The following is a 21,250-nucleotide window of genomic DNA, read 5'->3' on the forward strand; positions in this document are numbered from 1 at the left end:
AAATCCGAGCTTTGTCACTTAGAGGCTGGTGACTTTTTAAAATTGTATTTGTTACTATTTTTAAAATTTAATTCCAATATTGCTATCATACATTGTTATATTAGTTTTGGGTGTACAATATAGTGACTCAACAATTCCATACATTACTCAGTGCCCATGACAACAAGTGAACTCTTAATCCCTGTCACCTGTCTCACCCATCCCCCCGCCAGCTCTGGGCAAGATATTTCACCTCTTAGATGCTCAGCTTCCTCATAAATAAATACAAAAGTAGAAGGAGAAAAAATATCTACTTCCAAGAGTGGTTATGAATATGGAATGAAACAGATGACAACAACAGTGTGAAAGTCCAACCTGGTACCTGGCATGTATAGACATTCTATCAGCATTAGTGCTCTTCCCCTTAAACATTTATGATCTTACTGATCTGTATACCAAATACGAAATGACTTGCCCAACAGTGCAGGAGGCAAGGCTCAGTTCAGGTGTTTGGAAGGACGTTCAACGATCCTTCCCTGGAAGGAACCACCTCCAGTCCTTGGCCACCACTATGTTGTGCGAGGATCTCCCTCTGTTGCTTTGGTGAAATTAGTACTGGGCTTCTAAGGGTGAAGATGATCTGGATGCAGGTCCTAGTGAATACCTGTAACAAGGCTTTGCCAAGCAGATGGATAGGTTTCTTGGGGTCAGCTGGGATTCTGGCTGTAGCAACTCTTGTTGCCCAGTTGTATCTCACAACTGAATTGGAATCAGATTTTTGAAGTTGGGTGGAACTTTAGAGATGCAAGAGTCTACCTTCTTTATTTTATAGAAGAGGTAGCAGCAGTTCAGATGGGCGCTTGGCCAGTTAGCATGGAACTGAATGGTCTTATGAGCCACAGTCTAATGTTCCTTCCATTCTTTTGTGTCCCCAGTAATAACAATGTTACCCCAGGAATGGAAGAACCAGGATAGATCTAAGGCTATGTAAAATATTCTCAGAATAAACATTTACCATTAAAGAGAAATGTGGCTTTAGGGGAATCAAGGTCCTTCCTAGCTCTGTCATGCTTAGGCCAAGACAAGATGAAAGCAGATTTCAAAATGGTGCTGCAACTGCCATTTGGTAAAGGGGTTAGGGCGCATCAGTGCTTTTTAGTACCTACTCAGGAGGAATTGAAGTTTGTTATCTCAGCTCCCATCACCTAGCTGCCCCTGAAGGAGCCCATAGCAGTTTCAGAATGGGCAGAGGAGGTGAGTGAGTGACCCTTGTTTGGAAATCTCCTAAACTGGCTGACTCCCATTTACATGCTGTTTCTGGCAAGAGAGATCAGCCTGGGCCACTTCTATGTCACTGAGTAAATATGCTGGAAATTATTACTATTTCAGACAAATGTTTAACTATTCTCAGATTATCTATGACACCACAGGCCAAAGTCACAGCAATCTAACCGAAGAGTGAGTTTACTTTACTTTGTGATTTATGGAATGAGAATTCTAGGCGCTCTGTGGGACTAATTTAATACGAAACATTCAGATGTCTGTCCTATAATGCCATTCATCTTTCCTTAGCCTGCCCGCACCGGGGGGCATGTGGTTCAGAGAGCAGGCTCTCCCTTCTCAGCCACAAATCATCACACTTGTGAAAGGGGGTGACATGTCTTCCCTTCCAAACCGGGCTGCCTGCAGCAGAGGCAGTTGAGCAGTTAAGGGTTCATTTGGGCACTGATGGGAGAAGAGTGTTTTCTACTCCATTAGACTTTAGGAGCATTTTGAAAGTTACGGATGGCAAAGAAGGGATCTTGATCAACCTTGTTTTGGTTTGCCTCGTAATGAAGGAAATTTAGGCAGGCTATACTGTCTTAACAAGTACAAGACATGTTTTATAAGAAGTTTATGTGGTATTTTATGGATTGATGAGATAATGCATGTCTTAGCTCGGGTTGCTACAAGTACCATAGGCTTACAAACAATAGAAACTGGTTTCTCACAGGTCTGAAACCTGGATGTCCGAGATCAGCATGGTCATGTTCTGATGAGAGCCCTCTTCTGGGTTGCGTACTACTGGCTTCTCATTGTATCCTCACAGGGCAGAGAGCAGAGCAGATGAAGGAAACTCTCCAGTGACTCTTATAAGGGCACTAATTCCATTCACGAGGACTCCATCCTTATGACCTCATCTGCTCCTAATTTCCTCCTAATACCATCACATTGGGGTACAGGGTTTCAACATATAATCTTTGGGGGGATACTCAGTCCAAAACAGTGCATGTGAAGAGCAGAGGGTTTTACAAAAAGTAAAACTCTGATTCAATGTGTATATTAAAAAGCAGGTTTTTAACCAATCAGTTACTTTAAATCTTACATTCATTCAACAAATATTCATTAATGCCTGTTCTATAGCAAAGAATATTCAGGCACTTGGAATATAGTTGTGAACAAGCCGGGCTTACTATCAAGGAGCTTAGAGACCAGTGGGAGAAAAAAATACATCAACAGTGATAAGTGACATGCAAAAGGGGCAAAAGAGGCACGTGGAAGGAAGCTTCAAATAAAGATGGGTGTGGGGAGTGGCCAAGGACAATTTCCCGAGAAAACTATAGGAGAAGAATGTGCAAAAGTATAGAAATAAGAGAACACATGATTTGGGGGGAACTGAGGGAATGTCTAGGATGAGTAGGGTGCAGATCTCTGTGAGCAAGGAGGGAGAAAATAGAGTCTGGACAGCTCCAGACACAATATTCCCAAGGGTGTTGGGTTTGCTCTTTATTTTAATGACAAAGGCAGGGGACGGAGGGCACTGTTGAAAGATTTTAAGCAAGAGAGTAACATGACATGATTTTCATTCTCAAAAAATCATCCTGGCTACAACTGGGATAAAAAAAAAATGAAGAGGAAGAAGGCTGGGGTTGTACAATGGCTAGTTAAAAACCCTTCAGGATCATCCATGTGAGCAACGCCTGCAGTAAGATAGTGTAAGTAAGCAACTTCAAAAGACTTAAAAATCCACAAATGAATCCATTCTTTCTTCACAACAACAGTTGGAAATTGGTGCAGTGAAAATTGCCCTTTGTTGTTGAGTCTTTTCCTGAGCCAGGATCTGGGGTGCAGGGTGCTGTTGATACTTTCACTTGCAGCTGCTGCCCTCTGCTTCACTGCTGGAGAGAACTCCTCCCTGGGAAGCCTCTTAGGTACACAGCTTTAGCTCCACCTATAGTTGTGGCCCACATCAACTTTGTCATGGGAACTGGGCATTATCTAACAGATAATACTACTCCATAGGTGTTCTGGAGCATAACAAGGATTTATGACTCAAACACAGCAGACCACTGTCAAGTCCACTGAACAGAACTCACATTTCAACATTGAGAAAGTTGTTAGCCAGGTTTGCCTTGCAGAGGGGGAGGGAGAGGAAAAGGGGGAATAAAAATTAAAATCCACTATGGAATTCAGCCTATCAAAATGACTGCATGAAACAAGAGTCATGGAAAGGTCTGATAAAGGTTTGGTATTCTGAGTTGATTTGGAAAAATTGTGTGGATGCCACAGTGCCTTGAGTTTTGGATGCCAGGATATCCCTGCAAGATCTACATCCTCAGACAGACTTGGTTGTATTAGGAAGTGTAACTTGGAGTTCAACTGGTATCCATCCTGATATTGTAACCAAAGTCACAGATTCCAACCTTAAGTTTGTGTTGCCTATATAGCAAAGATCTCCCCATGAAGGCCAAGTTTGAGGGTGTGCCCAAGAGCAAGCCTCTCAGTGACAAAAGAGAAATAGTGACAGCCTAGATAATTCCATTGTTAATTTCATCCCTCAGTGGTGAAGAGAGAAAAGGACCAAAACAATGGCAGAACTATGGTCTATACGAAAAATGCCTTGGAGCCCTGAATGGCAGCCATGTCCACTGTTCTCTGAGGAAACCAACCCACATGGCTGCTTCAACAGGCAAGTTGTGCTTCATATCAGTGATCCCTGACATCCTAATCGAAAGCAATGAGTTAAAGGCTGACCTGCAGCCATTCAGTCTTCTATTAGAAGACACAAAGAAAGTAACTCAGATGGTAGAGTGGCCCTGGAAACAAAAGAAATATGAAGTGAAGGCAGGAAGCAGAAACCAAGAAGCAGAGTTGAGCGTCTGCCTTTAGCTCAGGGCGTGATCCCGGGGTCTAGGATGGAGTCCCGCATTGGGCTCCTTGCAGGGAACCTGCTTCTCCCTCTGCCTGGGTCTCTGCCCCTCTCTGTCTCTCATGAATAAATAAATATTTTTTTAAAAAGAAAAAAGAAAAAAAAAAAAAAGAAGCCATGAAGCAGCAGAGGCCCTGAACAGACAAGTGTACAGCAGAAGAGCCTGTGGAGAAGTAGAAAATTCACAGCAGAAGCAAGAAGCACCAAGAAACAACTAACTCAAGAGCAGGAATATCAGACTACTGGGTGGCCATTTGGACAAAGATAGGCCAGGCATCTTGAACAGAGACCCCCATGAGGTTTGTGTGCTGGCTTCCTGGGCATTCTCACTTCCTTGATTATCCTCCCAACAAATCTCCATCACCAGAGGTAAATCGAGTATGTTTCTATAACTTGTAATCTGAGTGAGCTTAATTTAATACACAAGATCTAATCCAGCTTTCATGTTAGTTGCCTTTAACGGTTTCCCACTGCACTCAGAAAAGAAAAATCCAAACTCCTTAGCATGATCAGAAGGACCTCCACAATTTCATGCCCACCCCTCCCACCTCACCTTATGGCTATTGATCCAACATTCTAGGCCTCTACACTATCCAAATAGCCACACACCTTTGCATGCCCAGCACCTAGAATAGAACAGAGAGTGCCTGACTGTGTGTGTGTATTTGTGTGTATATATATATATTTGTGTGTATATATGTGTATATATATATATATATATTTGTTCTTCAAAGAACTAATTTTGTTTGTATTTTCTGACTCTTAAAGAAAGTGTCTGCCTCCCAACCTACATGGATTTCATTTAGGGAGCAAGAGAACTGTCTTGGAAATTAATTTTTCTAAGAGCACTTGTTATTGAACTGAAATAATATCCTGTGGAATTTCACACTCTTAGATGAGCCTGCCAGGGATGTGGGTGGCTCAGGCTTCCATGTTAACTAGACTTAGAGCAGTCATAAAGAGTTTTGGCCTCCCTTCCTAGCAAGCAGCTCCTTCAGTGGGGAAAGGGTCACTTTGGCAAATAGGACCCCATCCTTGATCTAAAGTACTCTCTCTTTGAATATTTAAAAATGACGAGAAAACTCTTAAGAAGCTTGCTATTTTTCCCCACCCTCAAAATTACTCTGCTGCTTGATATATGCACCATAGCCTTGACATTCCTATGACCTTTAAAATAGCAAGATGTTATCAGTACTGAAGGGAGCTTAATTAACATGGGAAGCTCCATACCTCAGACTCACTTATTTTGCTTCCAATGTCTGGGTCCTGATTACAATCTCCGGGTGGTTGGTCTTGACCCAAGAACATTTCCATTATTTCTTAAGGAAACAGTGATAAGAGAACATGAGGACATTCAGACTCGAGCCCTCACACGCACACTCAAGTGCTTCTTTGCCTTCATGCTCCAGTGTTCTTGAAACTGGTCCTTAACACCTGAGCCATGCCCAGCTGACAGTCACAAAATTCCTGGCTGAGTTCCTCTGAGCATGGTCAGCTAACCACTCTCCATCCCTAGGGCTTATTAAATGCAAACTGCCTGACTCACCTTGGGCATAAAGAATAAGAATGTCTCTGATCAGCCTGGGACTGGGTTTTATCAAGCTCCTCAGAGGATCCTTGTGTACATGAAACTTTGAGAACCATACTAAGGAAGCAACCCTGCTGATCCACAAATTGCTCCAGAAAGGATTGTTTTTAAAATAAAAGATGGAATTTAAAGACCCTTAGAAGAGAAAAGCAGGATAGACTGAGAAGAACAACAGGCAAGGGGAGAGAAGAAAGGAAGGAAGAGGGGAAAGAGGTAGAAATGAAGAGAGAGATATAATCTGATCTCATACTTTGGGGGCACCGATCCTAGCAGTTCTGGGATATTCCCTCCTCTCCTCCATTCCGGTCCAACACGGTCAGTGCAGTTCTTTACAGAGAGTATGCCTTTGGGAAATGTCCTACAAAATACTGCTTCTGGTGGGATGTAGGGTCTGACAGCCCAACTGCTTCAGTTGGTTTGACAGAGGTGACATCTTGAGAGTCCACACCGTGGCGAAAATTCCTGTATTCATTCCCAGGTTCGAAACTTCTAGGACTGAAGAGCCAGGACCTATTGGATCCAGTGGTTGTCTGAACCTTATATCTACCCTTAAAGTGGCACAGGAATACAGCAGGCAATGAATTATAAAACATCCAATTCAGAATCACCATTTTACTTAGATAAATATAAATATAATTTCTTGTCTTCTTTTTTCTCCCTCCCCCAACCCAGTTGCACCATAGGCATAAGCACTTCCTCTTCCCTCATCTATTTCTATTTGCACATATGGCACAGGGTGACAGCCTATTGATGGTAGCTTCATATTACAGACTCACAGAATTAGAAAATACTGTAGCTGGCAGCAGGCACCCACTGTACAGCCACGTTACACAGTCCAACCATTTACCTTCATCAGCACTTCCCTCAGTGGTGGTCTTTGTTGATCTTCTTTGCAGTTACTTATGGCCAAGCAGCCCCGAACCATGCCATTGATGCAAAATTTTAGTTTATTGCATTGAAAACAAACAAAACTGCTGCTCTTTCTGCTTACTTAGCCTTAGGAGGCGCTTGAGATGCGCTCAGAGACAAAAGGGGACTGGGACCATTGGTTTAATAAAAGCAGCTGAGGATCACCAATGGGTCCAAATGCCATTTAATTGAGGACATTTGCATCTGATTTGTGATGACCTGGAATAACACAGATCTGTGGGTTTTGATCACTCTCTTCCAAATGATGCCAGAAAAAAACTGCTGCCTCGGTGAATCACAAATCTCAATGACACTCAGCACACCTGGGCTATTATTAAAGATTAGCTCATAAACACAGCAATAGCCACTAGCCACAATTTCTAAGTGATTCTTCTGTAAAGAGAACAAATTTACCTTTCCCTTTTTGTTGTTTTTTTGCTTTGTTTCCTTAATCCATAAAAAATTTTGGTTACCATGAGCAATCAAAACAGAAATGGAAATTTAAGGCCCTTGCTCTGTAAGACTACCTTTACATTTTGAATCATTACTAATAAGTCCTGGTTTGCAAAACTGACATAAGTACCCAGATAAATGCTTCTTATTTGTAGAACGCTGTCAATCAATCTCAAAATGTCTTTCAAACTTTCAGGCATGTTACTTTTAGTCAGCTGGCTTAGAAACATGCAGCGTCACCCCAACACTTCATCAGGCAACACAAGCTAGAGACGGGCCAGAAACATCCAGAAAAGTCCTCCTGAGGACAATCACAGATGCTGGTACACTGTTGATTAACATCTGGATCACCTTAAGGGTGTTTGTGAACCAGCAGGAAATAAATTTCTGGAGAAGGCCATGGACTTGAGGATGGTTGTTTTAGTATTTAATAAGAAATGGTTTCCAGTTGATAGGAAAATATTGAAATGTGACTTATATATACGAAGCTGATTCAAATTTGATAAACATGTCCCCGAAGGAAATTACTAGGTTTATTAAAAGCCTGGGGAGGCTGGACAGAATTGCAATAGCCTTATCCTGTAGTCCTTGCTGAGGTGGAGTAACTGCTCCCCAGTCCACCTTGCAACCGACCAAGGAGGAGGGTCAATAATAAGGAAAGAGCAGGGCTGCTCTTGGTCTGAGTTAAAAGTGGCTATGAACTGCCGAGATACCCCGTGCAAGCCGTCGTCCACGAAGTAAGTGTTGCTGCCTTGCTGGTAAAATGTGATGTGTTGATGACTGTTATATTACATCTAAAATCCCATTTACTAGTAATAGAAAAGTTCAGTTCAGAGTTTTGCCTTATGTCTCCTGGTGCTTGACAGAGCGTTGTGTGATATTGCCAATTTTCGCTTCAGGCGTATTCACATGCAACAGTGAAGACTTCACAAGAATTTGCACATTTGATCCAGGGTGAAATTATGCCATTTTCATAGCAAATCAACTTTTCTTTGGCAGCAAAATGATAGGTACTTTTGCACCTAGAGAAATCCCTTTGTTTTCAAGGAATTTTGAAAAAATAAAAAACAAAAAGTTCTTTGTCTACAGGGACTGTGATCCAGTCAGTCTGAGCAGAGGCCCAGCAGGTTAAGAATTCTGTTGTCCTGCTTTCTGACCTGGAACACGTTCCTTAACATTTCTTATTTTGACTTTCGAAAGAAAGAAAGAAAGAAAGAAAGAAAGAAAGAAAGAAAGAAAGAAAGAAAGAAAGAAAAAGAAAAATGGGAGTCGCACACAATCTTTTTTTTCCTCTGTGTTACAAGGCTGTTCTGGGATGCCTTCACATCTCTAATATCGTGCAACAGTGTCTGCAAAAGGGCAAATTGCTGCGGATATAACATGTGAGATTTCACCTCAGTGTGTTCTCCTTTTAGCGGTGTTGGGAGCAGCAGGAATTTATTCATGCAGTCCTACTGATTTGCAGACTGGGAGTAAATACTAGGCTTTTTGCAGCGACTACCAAGAGCCCCCCTTCAGTAGACATGATCTACTGCATCACATTAAAGTGGTGGATTGAGGAGAGAGCCAGCTGAGCCATTCTGTACACACCTAACCAGGTTGCAATTTATATTCAGACAGAGCTGTGAGTGGCTTTCAGAGGAAGAGAGAGAAGAACATTTGTCTCGAAATTTTCTAACAGGACCGGAAACCAAACTCTGCTTTGTCACTGCTATTTAAAATAATAATAATAAAAAAAGATTCTTTCTCCATTGCAGGAAGAAATTAACAGATAAGTAGGAAGTTTTCCTCTTCCTATAGCATTGCTTCCTAAGATCACTAAGGATTTCCCTTGACCTTACATGAATTTTCTTTTTAACAGTTCGTGTATCCTTTTCCTACATTCTGTATTTGAAGACACAGTCTATGACTTCTGGTTACTGAGCTTAGTCTGGAATTACCCAGCTTCACTTTTGTGAAACATTGCTGCATTGCTCCTAGAGGCCAAAATGAAGGGAAGCTGGAAGAAGAAAGATTGATTCATGTAGTAGTCAGTGGCCACCAGCCATTTCATTTTTAATCAGTAAATGCAGGATTTTTAACATGGAGGTTTGGAAAATATGGTGGCTGAACCAGAAAAATGTCAGTTTGGGTCAAGTTTGGTGTTAGGTGGTCAAACAATCCATTTTATTATTGAATTATATATATATATATATATGTATGTATGCACACAGACATACATACTACTTGACCCCACTAAATTATATATGTAAATACACACAATGAATTTATTGACCCAACTAGATTACTTATATAAATATAAAATGTATTTATAATAAATAAATATAAATTATATATGTGTGTATGTGGGCATGTGGATGGGTGTGTGTGTGTGTATATATGGATATATATGGATATATATATGGATATGTATATATATAATATTACTTGACTCCACTAAATTATTTTTCAATAATAACAGTAGTTTCCTGTTTTTGTCTGGAAGAAAATACATCTAAGATAATTATTTTACTGGCATTATTTTGTCTAGCTTTGTTGTGTTTCCAGGAACATATTTCAGGCATCAAATGCCATTCTATGTAAGATGTGGAGGGTAATAACTTTTTTAAAAGATACTATACAAAATTAAAAAGGATGAATAATTGTCATATCGTAGCAAGCATACGAGTGTATACACATAGGTTACCCCAGCAAAATACAGCACAAAAGACCATGGCTCTCGTAGAAGTTAACTGTGTATATGTACCGGAAATTGCAGCTTGTCAGGTTGTGACACCACAATGTTTGTGGCTTCAGGGCCCTGCTGCCTTCGGATTCTGGCATAATTTGCTCTGACCTCCATCAGTTGCTTTAACTCTGTTAAAAAGATTATTTTGAAAGACATGTCAATGTATTTATAGAAAGTAATTAAAAGTCCAAGACGATGAAAACTCAAAGATCCCTCAGAAATCCTTGAATCCCATGCTGGACTCTTTCATTACACACTTGACTTGCTTATCACATCAGAAACGTGTTAACATTCTTTGGATTTCTACAGAATGGCAGTTCTGGAGAGGGCTTCTTTCCAAAGCCTGAATTGGAGGCTAACCTGGGAGTGGTCTAGAAATGGAACCCACTGTAAAGACGGTAAACACAGCAGTTAGAACAGGGTTCCAATTCGGTGACAAACAGCATAAAGCACTCTTTTAATTTTGTTGGGGGTTTGTGTGAAAGAAACCATTCTAACAGCATCTTATTTGTTTTGCCAAAAGACATCCATTTTTCAAAAACCCAGTGTGATTCTTTGATGACTAACTTTCACATGCTAAATGTTTGTACGCTATAGTACATAAAATAAATTATTATAGAGTGGTTGGTTTTGTAACTCTCAGGCTACCTTATTTTCTACCACACAGTTAAGCTAGTAGGTCACAGCACAATTTTAAGTGGAATGATCACTTCAGTGTCCCTTCATAAATGTGTGTGTGTGTGTGTGTGTACGTGTGTCTGCTAGCAACATTTCTCTCTTCTTTTTAAAAACATTCTGAATATTCAGATTGCTACTTAGTGACTATTTCTAACTTAATTATTTCAGGAAAAACAATAAATGGCAACTCATATAGTAAAATAAGTTTCTGGAGAACAACTTAATTAAACTCTTCTATCAACTGGATTTCCTGGAACACATATCACCCATGGCAAAGAATTAGGAAAAACCACTAAACTTTTCACCATGAAGGTAACATGGGAACCTACTTCCAGAGGAAAAGAATCAACTTTCACATCAGAGTCATCCATGTGGTTACAGAATTGAAGGTGTAAAAATAAATGTTTGTCTACACAGCCTTGTCCAAGGTCACAGAGCTCACATGGAGCAAAATGGTAGGGAAAGTAACATTTGCATTTCCTGTTTTCTCTCTATGCTTCAATTTTTATTGGTAACAAGCTTGCTCCTGGGAAGGGGGCCTGCATTTCTCTCTGTGTTTTGGGTACCCCTGTGGCCAGTTGCCTGAAGCATATTTAGCTCTATTTATCAGAAAGGCTCAATGAATGCGGTGAGGCCAGGAGGGTAGGGGACAGGCAACAGAAGACCATCCCAAGAGAATGAAACATTAAGCATAAACAACAAAGAAACTGAATTACTGCACCACTTGGTTGTTTACTATTCAAATGTACTGTAATATTTCAAGTGTGTTCATATGCCTGATTAGATTGAAAACTCCTTGGGGAAGGAAACTTGGCTTATATTTCTTTTATAGGGCTACATAGTTTGGGAACACAGGAAACTGTCTACTAATACTCACTAATGATCAAAACCCTATCATTGGTGTGTCCTTCTAAGTAACCCTATAATGAGGATCACCAAGAGCTGGGGTGAGGGGTAATGGTGAACGATGAGGACAACAGTGTACAAATACAAAGATTAGAGCCTCTTCCCGATGTAGGATGGCATTGGAAGAATATTTATGGTGTCCCCCAGAACAGTGCTAGGCATCCCAATAAATCCTTGTCTTCCTACATTTCAGTCTTTATTCCTATACTTTTGTTCTGGGCTAACTGTAAAGATATGACTGCTGCTGTTTTAAAAGTTTCTGTTTATGTACCTTACATATAACATAGTAATAACAATTTTATGGTGACTCTTCAAAAGAAATAATCTAGTATTAGTTATTTTAGGCATCCCAGGTGATTCACTTTCTAATCTTTTGATTTCCTTTAAAGTGATATCATGTTCTTCAGAATTCCTGAAAATTATGTCTTTGTTTAATGTGTACCTATCCCCTAGAAAGGGGCTTTAAAGTCCTCAAACAAAGAGGATAAAGGGCAAGAATTGGTTTAATAACAAATATGTTCTTTTCCATTTCTACCACTTCTAAAAAAAGTTAGCAGAAAATAAACATAATGACATATTAAAACAAGCATATATTTATATATTATTAGAAAAAGAAATCTGCAGGGGTGCCTGGGTGACTCATTCAGTTAAATGCCTGACTTTGGCTTGGGTCATGATCTCAGGGTCCTGTGATCAAGCTCTGCATTGGGCTCCCTGCTCAGTGTCTGCTTGTCCTTCTCCCTCTGCCTCTCCCATGCTTCAGTTCTATCTCTGTCTTTCAAATAAATAAATAAAACTTTAAAAAGAGAAATCTACAAACTGTATAGTTGCTATTAATAAACCCTTAAGTTTTAAATAACTTGAAAGTAGGAAGTCAATAGAGCCTCACTTTCCTTAGGGTTCATGCTAAGGGAATACTTTCAAATGAGACTAGAATTTCTGCAAATAAGCCTCTTGGAGAAGGCTCAAGACTAACAGAACTTTGATTGAATTCTTGAGAGCAAACAATGTCAATGGTGAGTTTCCAGCACAGAAGTATATAAGTTTAACTTTAATAACATGGAGTTGGAAAGTGTGGAGGAAGATAATTATTAAAAAGCATCACGATAGGATATAAAATTCAAAAAGCAAGCTCTTTGAAAAAAGATTGAATGCTTTCATTCTTCAAAAACTTGATAGAAAAGAGACTGTCACCCTACCCTTTTGGGTTATAAAGCCGTGTCCTGTGGACACACAGATGACCATGTCTCGCTCTACATCATCCCATGAGTGAATTGGTTCTCCATCTGGAGTGTACAGTGTTCTGGCTGGGTGGGCCATTTTAAGACGAGAGGTGCAGTCATCCAGCAGCTAAAACACAAAAGGACAGACGTATTGGATTGTGAAATGTCACAACATAATTAAGTCTTAAAGAATCAACTACTTTAAGACAATTATTACCCCAAGTTGAATATTTATTTTATTTGTGGGTTTTAGAAAGAGGTGTACAAGGAGATGGGAAAAAGAGCATATAAAAGTTCCCCAAAGTGGAACTTCAGTGCTCTTAGTGGATTTTTCCTTGAAGTTCTCTTTATTTCCATGTGGAAGAAGGCTTCTTGCTGTTTCAGAAATGCCTAAATATGAAAGACCATGGCTTGAGAATCTATACTTATCAGCATAGCTAATAATGTTTTTTCAACAAGCAAGGAACTCAAGGACAAAAGCACTGACCCAGAGATGGAGAGACCTGGGCCTCCGCCCTCTGATCAGACAAGTCAGGCAGCTTCTCTATGAAAAGAGTCTCTTCCACTATAAAATCAAAGTTTTGGTCTAAGACTTCTTTGATTCTATGATTAGAAAGTCTTTTGTTTTTCCTTTTTAACTTGGAAAATTTGAAAACTGTTCTGCAAGAGGCTTTATTCAGTTTCTCTCAATTTTCCTTGAAATAGTCATAAAAATACATGTACAGATGCAAAATGTCCATAGTACTAGAAAGATGAGTCAACATGCCAGACTCCTAAGGGCAGTTCCATGAAAGTGTGAGTAAGACTTTATGACGGAATAATAAAAGCAAGGAGGAGGAAAATTAGAGGTTTCTACACTTGCCTGTAAGACTTTTACCTCTCATATATGCCAAATGCCTGTTCCTCCAAAATTCAGAAGTCAGGTCCACACGAGCCCCAAATATAGATCTATTTAGGGGCTACAACTCATGACAATGCAGTCTGGCATGGGGAAGAACTGAGCACATAATGACACCTTCCATGTGGAAAATGAATTAATAATGTGAAGCAAGTCAAGACAGTGATGAGACAATGCAATGAGAGAGTGCAGATTTCACCCACTACTTTGAGCAAAGGATGAGCGAATTGAATAACTGAAATTACCCAAGAATACATTCCCTTCTGTAGATTGTCAGAGAAGAGCAGCAGGAGAGTGGTCTCAAATGGAGCTCTAGCCGTTATGTTAGGTAACAGCCAGTCAGCAGCAATTTGACTCAATACTGTGCATATCAACCAGCCCTGTGACTTAAGATGGAGTAACAGATCCTGACAGCTCCCAAGTCAAAATTTAGGGAAACCAATGGAACTAATCTATCCTGTCTTCTCTCAAAAGATCTCTCCTTTTATAAGGAAATATAGGAAAGAAAAAAAAGAAAAAACAACAGGAAAAAAACTATGTAAAAACAAAACAAAACTTACAAAAATATCGGGGATTTATCAAGAAATGGTAAAAGACTTTTCGAAAATGATATTAAATGCAACTTTTGGAATCAGTAAAAAAATATAAGGAGGTATAGATAAAAAATTAACAACAGCAACAACATGAGACTTATGAAAGTATTCTACAACATAAAAAGCTGTACATTTTATACTGTACTCAAGGTGATGATTTAGAAAAAGATATACAGCAGGAATACATCTGTATTGGGTTTTCTCAAAATTCTATAAAATATGACTTCTGTAAATATACACACATACACCACATAAATGAGGTGACAGCAGTTTAAATGAAATAAGTATCGCTGAGATGTGGGCAGGCGTGATGACCATGATGATGATGATGATGATGAAGGTGACAATAATAGCAGTTAACATTTATTGGCACATTTCTATAGGATAGAAACTTTTCTAAAAGTTTCCAAGGACAATCTGATTTCAATCTATGGAAAGACTTATTATCTCCCTTTTAGTGATAACAAAATTGGAGAACAGAGATTTAATATCTTAACCTAGGTCATACAGCTAGTAAGAGAAGGAACAGGGTTTCAAACTGCAATGAATAGAGAGCTAAATGAAAAGAGAAGAGAAGGCGAGGAAATAAAAGACTGAATAGTAGAATTAAAATCTGTCTTGGAAGCAGAAAAACAGCAGACTGAGTATTGTAGAAAATCAAATCAGTATTAGGGAGGACTAAGTTGAGAAAATCTCATAGGATATAGAAAGAGCATAAGACATAAATTTTATGAGAGAAAAGTTATACATCTGGAATGTCAAGACATCAGATATTAAACCTATACATTATTGGTGTTACTGGAGAAGAATTCAAAATAAATTAAACTTAAGCAACTATCAAAACAAAAACTTGAAGGAAGCTTTCCTGTCCCAAAGACCTATGTCTTCAGATTAAATAGGCTAACTCAGAACAAGGCAAAGTTAATGAAAAAATGACTAACACTTAAATATAACTGAGTTGAAAAGTATGAATTTCAGACATAGGGGAAAATTCGGTTATATTTAGACCTGTTTTCTGCAAAAATGAATGCCAAGAAAATGGAATAAAATATGAAGGTTTTAGGAGAAAAGGTTTTAACATAAGAATTCTGTATTCAGCTGAATTATTACTTTTGGTTACAGGGAACAAAAGATATCCTCATGTATATAAAAGCTCAGAAGACATATCACCCACATACATTTCAGATTATTAAGGAATGAATGAAATTCCTTCTCTATGGGAAAGTCATAATATGAAATGACTAATGGTAAGCAGTGAGACCACTAGAACATGATATAACTGTGTAAAAAAAATGGTCAGAAAATAAATGAATTAATTTTAAAGTCTTCATAGAGAAAAGAAATGCAAAGCATCTCTAAAAAGGGACATGGGCAAGGAAAAGAAAAACCAAGGCATTCTTCCAACTTTCTAGCTATTCATGAGGGCAAAAGATGCTGGTTTTTTTTTTTTTCCTATTTTCCTTTGTAAAGAACATTGATTTTTATGACTATAACCACTGCAATAAAACCTAAAATCAGAATAAGAGAAATAATTCATCTGAAGGAACAAACAAAATCAGCATTAAACTTAATATGACTTTATTCTTAGAAAACTGATGTGAATTAAAAGCAAAAACAAAATGTTTAATAAAGAGTCCAAATACAAAATAAATCATAAAACACTGATAGGTATTTTTGTTTTTGTTGTTGTTCATAAAAATAGGCATTTAGAAAGTAGAGTGGGGGGAAATCTATCCTAACAGTAAAACCAATTAAGAATGACAATTATTTTAAAATATGAGATACAGGTCTCCTGGGTGGCTCAGTTGATTAAAGATCCAACTCTTCATTTCAGCTCAAGTCATGACCTCAGGGTCATGAGCTCAAGCTCCACATGGGGCTCCCCATTCAGCAAGGAGGCTGCTTGAGATTCTCTCTCTCCCTCTCCCTCTGCCCCTGCCCTGCCCCACCAAGCATGCTCTCTCTCTCTCTCTCTCTCTCCCCCTAAAATAAATAAATATATCTTTTCTTTTTAGATTTATTTTTATTTATTTATGATAGACATAGAGAGAGAGAGGCAGAGACACAGGCAGAGGGAGAAGCAGACTCGATCCTGGGACTCCAGGATCGTGCCCTGGGCCAAAGGCAAGCGTGAAACCCCCGAGCCACCCAGGGATCCCCTAAATAAATCTTTTTTAAAAATTACAAAATTTTACAAGAATTTTACTGAAGGACAAAAAATATATATATACACACACATATATATATAAAACAATGCCACAGAATTTAATCTGGCTGTAAAGATTGAATCTCATAAAAGGTGTTGATTATTATGAAATTAATTAATACCCTAATACAATTACACTCAAAACCCCTGAAGGATGATTTTCAGGTGTTGAAATGTAATTCTAAAATTTATCTATATGCATCAACATGCAAGGATATTCAAGTAAAATTTGAAAATAAAGTACAATAGGCAATTGCTATTAGATATTAAAATATAACATAAAGCTATAATAATTCAAGAAGTATTAGATACATTATATTGTTTAAGAGCAGAAGCTAATAAGAATTCAATATGTTATAACATTTGTATTCCAACTCAGCTGGGATTAGTTAGTAAGTAGGGCTGAGATAATAATTTTAAGCTATCAAATAAGACAGAGAGATGGCTTCATTCGAATTTTACACTAGAAGAGTTTCACACAGTTTAAAAAGTAGAGAAAAACAAAATTATAAAAAATGTGAAGAAAATCTGATGAATCTTCATATGATCTCAAGATAGTAAAATACTATCAGAACATTTAAAAGCAAAGAACAAACTTTTAAAATAAATTAATTTCCATAAATTAAAAAGCCCAAAGACACAATGGAAAATTGGAAATTTGTTAAAATAAATCCGATAAAGTTACATGTAATAGGCATATTGCTTTAAAAAAAGAAAACTCGTATCAGTGTGAAAAATACTTCCAATAGAAAAATAGCAAAGGAAAAAAAAAAGAAAAATAGCAAAGGATTTATGAATGTATATGTATATATAATTATATATAATTATATAATGTTTAATATACATTATATTATATATACTACATAATATAATTTTATATATTATATATTATAGTATATATAATATAATTTTATATATTCATTACAGCATGCTTTATGGCAGCAAAAATTAAAACAATCGAAATGGAAAACAATAGAAAACTGAATGAATAAATAATAATCTGTCCATTTGATAGAAGATTGCAATGCCATTCAAATAATTCTTTTGTTGAAGAATGCTAAATATATGGGGGGAAAGTTACAACAGTTTGTGAGGTGAATAATGCAGATCACAGAATCACATATTCCATGTGATCTGCTATGATCCCAATGGCAAAAAAAAAAAAATCATATCTAGCAACCATAGAAATATATCCACTAAAATTATAACTGGTTATTTGTGGGTGCTAGAATTTTCATTTCCTTCTTGATGCTTTTTCTTTTCCTAATTTTAATACAGCAACTATATGTTTTTATATAACTGGAAAACAGAACAAATGTTATTCAAATAGTCAAAAAATCATAGATATTACAGTAGGTTCACATGATTTTTCCTTGTGATTTTTCTATATTTTCCATAATAATATTCACTGTCCTAGTCTGCTCAAGCTGCCAAAATAAATATCACAGACTAGATGGCTTATACAGCAGAAATTTATTCCTCCCAGTTCTGGAAGCAGGGAAATCCAAGAGTAAGGTGGAGGGCCGATTTAGTTTCTAGTGACAGCTCCATTCCTGGATCTTTGTTGTGTTCACACACTGTGAGAAGAGGGGCCTCTCATTTCCTCTTCTGATAAGGGCCACAAATTCTATCAAGTTAGGGCCCCACTCTTATGACCTCTTTTAACTTTAATTGTCTCCTAAAGCCATCTCTCTAAATATAGTCACACAAGGGGTTAGGGCTTCAGCATAAAAATTTGGGGGTGGGGGCACAATTCAGTCCAGAGCAGTTATTTTGCCTCTGCTTGAAGACAGCCAGCAAGTATAACAACTGGGTTTCTATCTGGGTTGGGAGGAATGAGGAACTGTCCTAGAAATACGAATGGGTAAATATGGGGAAAACTCCTGTAGCATGAAAAGATCCTACACAAAGGTAATTTTTTTTCCCCTACTTTACCACTAAAATGTCTAAATGAATGTTATTTAACAAAAAATATACAGTAAATGCAAAATATGAATTAAATATATAGCTATTTCACTTGGTTTTCACAAAGATCTATCTACATGAGGCAGAGTTAATGAGTACACAAAATTCTTTTAAAAATAAATGTGAAAATAAGGCATTTTCACTAAAATATCTAGTCGGCTGATTAACTCCAATGACATTCTTTAAAATTTTTTAAAGAATGAGAGCGAGAGTGAGAGACAGAGAGAGACAGAGAGAGCAAGCAGGGAGGGGCAGAGGTAGAGGGAAAAGCAGGCTGTGTGCTGAGCAGGGAGCCTGATGCGACTAGATCCCAGGACTGTGGGATCATGACTTGTGCTAAAGGCAGATGCCGAACTGATGAACCACCCAGGCTCCTACCGTCTATTTATTTATTTATTTATTTATTTATTTATTTATTTATTTATTCATTCATTCATTCATTCATTCATTCATTCATTCATTCATGAGAGACATAGAGAGAAAGAGAGGCAGAGACGCAGGCAGAGGGAGAAGCAGGCTCCATGCAGGGAGCCCTATGTGGGACTCAATCCCAGGTCTCCAGGATCAGACCCTGGGCTGCAGGCAGTGCTAAACCTCTGAGCCACCCCGGCTGCCCAGGCTCCCACCTTCAATGACATTCTTAATTCCTAGTTTTTCAAACATATCTAAACTTATTCAGCTAAGTGGACAATCTAAATTGTATGTTTATAATTTTAAAAAAAATTTTTAAATTTATTAATATTATTATTTGCAATAACAAAAGTTCATAATAAAGGAACAATGTCCTGAGTTTAGTTTTCATAGACTCATCTTCTCAGGATAGGGCACATGGGCATCACAGAACTATTGCATATTCCCTGCAGACATGAGGTACTTGCCTGGACAAACCAGAAGGACCTGTTTCTCATTCTTTCGACTTGCACTTATGCATCCAGAACTGTGTTTGGCTGAGAGAGAAGACACTGGTTTTGAGATTCTGTAGAATCCAAGAGATGTTGCAGGGATGGGAGAAGACAAACGTTTCAGGACCACAGAGGGAGGGGCTGGGCAGTCATAAATCAGAGAAAGATGCTGGCCCTGGAGAAAGAGCCACTAACCCTGGAGAGGGAGCCGCCTTAGTGCACTGATGACAGATGAGCCTGCACCAGTCGGAGATGAGAGTTGCTCTAGCAATGTTCAAAGAGTGGGTAGGAAGAATGTGGTTAAATCATCCAGAATAGCCACAGCAGTGAAAGAAGCAGAGAGAAAGTCTGCATTAGAGGGGATTCAAATACCATCTGGGGGTTTTATTACAGAAAGTAGAGTGAAGCACTTTGAAATGTGTTCTGCTCCTCATTTCTCTGGTAAAAGTACCCACCATTGAAACTGCGGTTCTTTGGTATTAGCCAGACTCCCCAGTGAAATGTGAGTCCTACTCTTCCTGTTGTCTATTTGCTTCACACACCGTCCACTGTCCAGACATATTCTTTATAGCCTGATAGCCTGAATGGATACATTCTAATTGATCATAAAGGATCTCATGAAAGTCCCCAAATACAAAAACAGATGGCATTAGGAAAGAAAAAGATAGATATCAGAAAGAACATTAAAAAATAAATAAATAACGGAAGGAAGAAACAATGTGCAGAAACTTTCTAGACATTTCTTAAGTATCTTTCTACATAAGAGACCACATTAATCTCCGTAACACATTGCTTGTTCCACACCGGTACCTTATTCAGAGAAAAATAGCTGCTCAAGCACTTTAGTCTGGGATAGTATAATGGACTGAATTATGCCCTCCTCAAAACTCATAGGGTGAGGCCCGAACTCCCTGATATGCTTGTATTTGGAGAAAGGTCCTTAAAGGAGGTAAGTAAGATTAAATGAGGTCCTAAGTGTTGGGCACTAATATGACAGGACTGTGGCCTTATTTTTTTTTTTAAGATTTTATTTATTTATTCATGAGAGACACGGAAAGAGAGGCAGAGACATAGGCAGAGGGAGAAGCAGGCTCCCACAGGGAGCCCACTATAGGACTCAATCCCAGGACCCCAGAATCACGACCTGAGTTGAAGGCAGACACTCAACCACTGAGCCACCCAGGTGCCCCAGGACTGCGGCCTTATTAGAAGAGGACATGGCACTGGAGATCTCTCTCTCCACATATGCACAGAGGAAAGGCTAGGTGAGGACACACAGCGTGACGTGGTAGCCATCTGCAAGCCGGAGAGTCCTTTTCAGAAACCAGCCCTGCTGCCACCCTGATCTTGGCCTTTCCAGCCTCCAGGACTGTGAGAAGTAAATGTCTGTTGTTTAAGCCCCCAGTCTGTGATACTTTGTTGTGGCAGCCTAAGAAAGGCTGTATTAGTAGACTAGTACAGATAGTGTGTGGGGTCCACCAGATGCTTTAAACTCCCTCTCTCCAGTAGTATGTATCTCTCCCTATTTCTGAGTCCAAGCACTATCTATGTAATGTGATTTATGAATGCTAACAACCATGCGTTTGTGTTCAGTGCCTCTCATCCTTATTAATGCTTTCTCTGAAGCATTAAGATATTGAATCTTACCCATTTCTCAAGTTTCAGCAGAGGTCCTGATTGATTCCTCTGTGGAGCCTTTCTCCATCACCCCAGGTGGGCAGTGTTCCCCTCCTTTGAACTCCTACTGAACTTCCTGCCTGCACTACTAATTTGACCTTTATCACATGCTGTTAGTACTTTTCTGAGGGGAATGTCAGATCCCTTAGCTAACACCGTTTTCTTACAATCTGTATTCATCATATGGAACACAGAGAAAGGTACACAAGAAAGAAATACCACCTTTATTAGCTCACCAACAATCAGATCATCTGATAAATACTTTCGAAATAAAATATTTCATCTTTTAGTCTAAGTGTATGCATGTGTATGTACAGAATCCAACTCCACATGCTTTGTTATGCTTCCTTCACTTA

The 21,250-nt window shown here is 38.6% G+C and overlaps 1 protein-coding gene across 25 annotated transcripts in view; it reads right to left on the reverse strand.

The window, feature by feature from the left end:
* Positions 1-21,250, reverse strand: part of DCDC1 (doublecortin domain containing 1) — a 483,101-nt gene that overhangs the window by 29,519 nt on the left and 432,332 nt on the right. For 23 of the 25 annotated variants that reach the window (XM_077863419.1, XM_077863438.1, XM_077863436.1 and 20 more), the window contains 2 exons: positions 12,630-12,780; positions 9,865-9,974 (listed from right to left, as the gene is read on the reverse strand). In XM_077863419.1, coding sequence (XP_077719545.1) covers positions 9,865-9,974; positions 12,630-12,780 — 261 coding nt within the window. Of the gene's footprint in view, positions 1-6,353; positions 9,118-9,864; positions 9,975-12,629; positions 12,781-21,250 lie in introns of those variants that run through there. The other 2 variants (XM_077863418.1, XM_077863437.1) reach the window with 2 other exon arrangements.

Source organism: Canis aureus, chromosome 21 (assembly GCF_053574225.1).
Source record: "Canis aureus isolate CA01 chromosome 21, VMU_Caureus_v.1.0, whole genome shotgun sequence".
Lineage (NCBI taxonomy): Eukaryota > Metazoa > Chordata > Mammalia > Carnivora > Canidae > Canis > Canis aureus.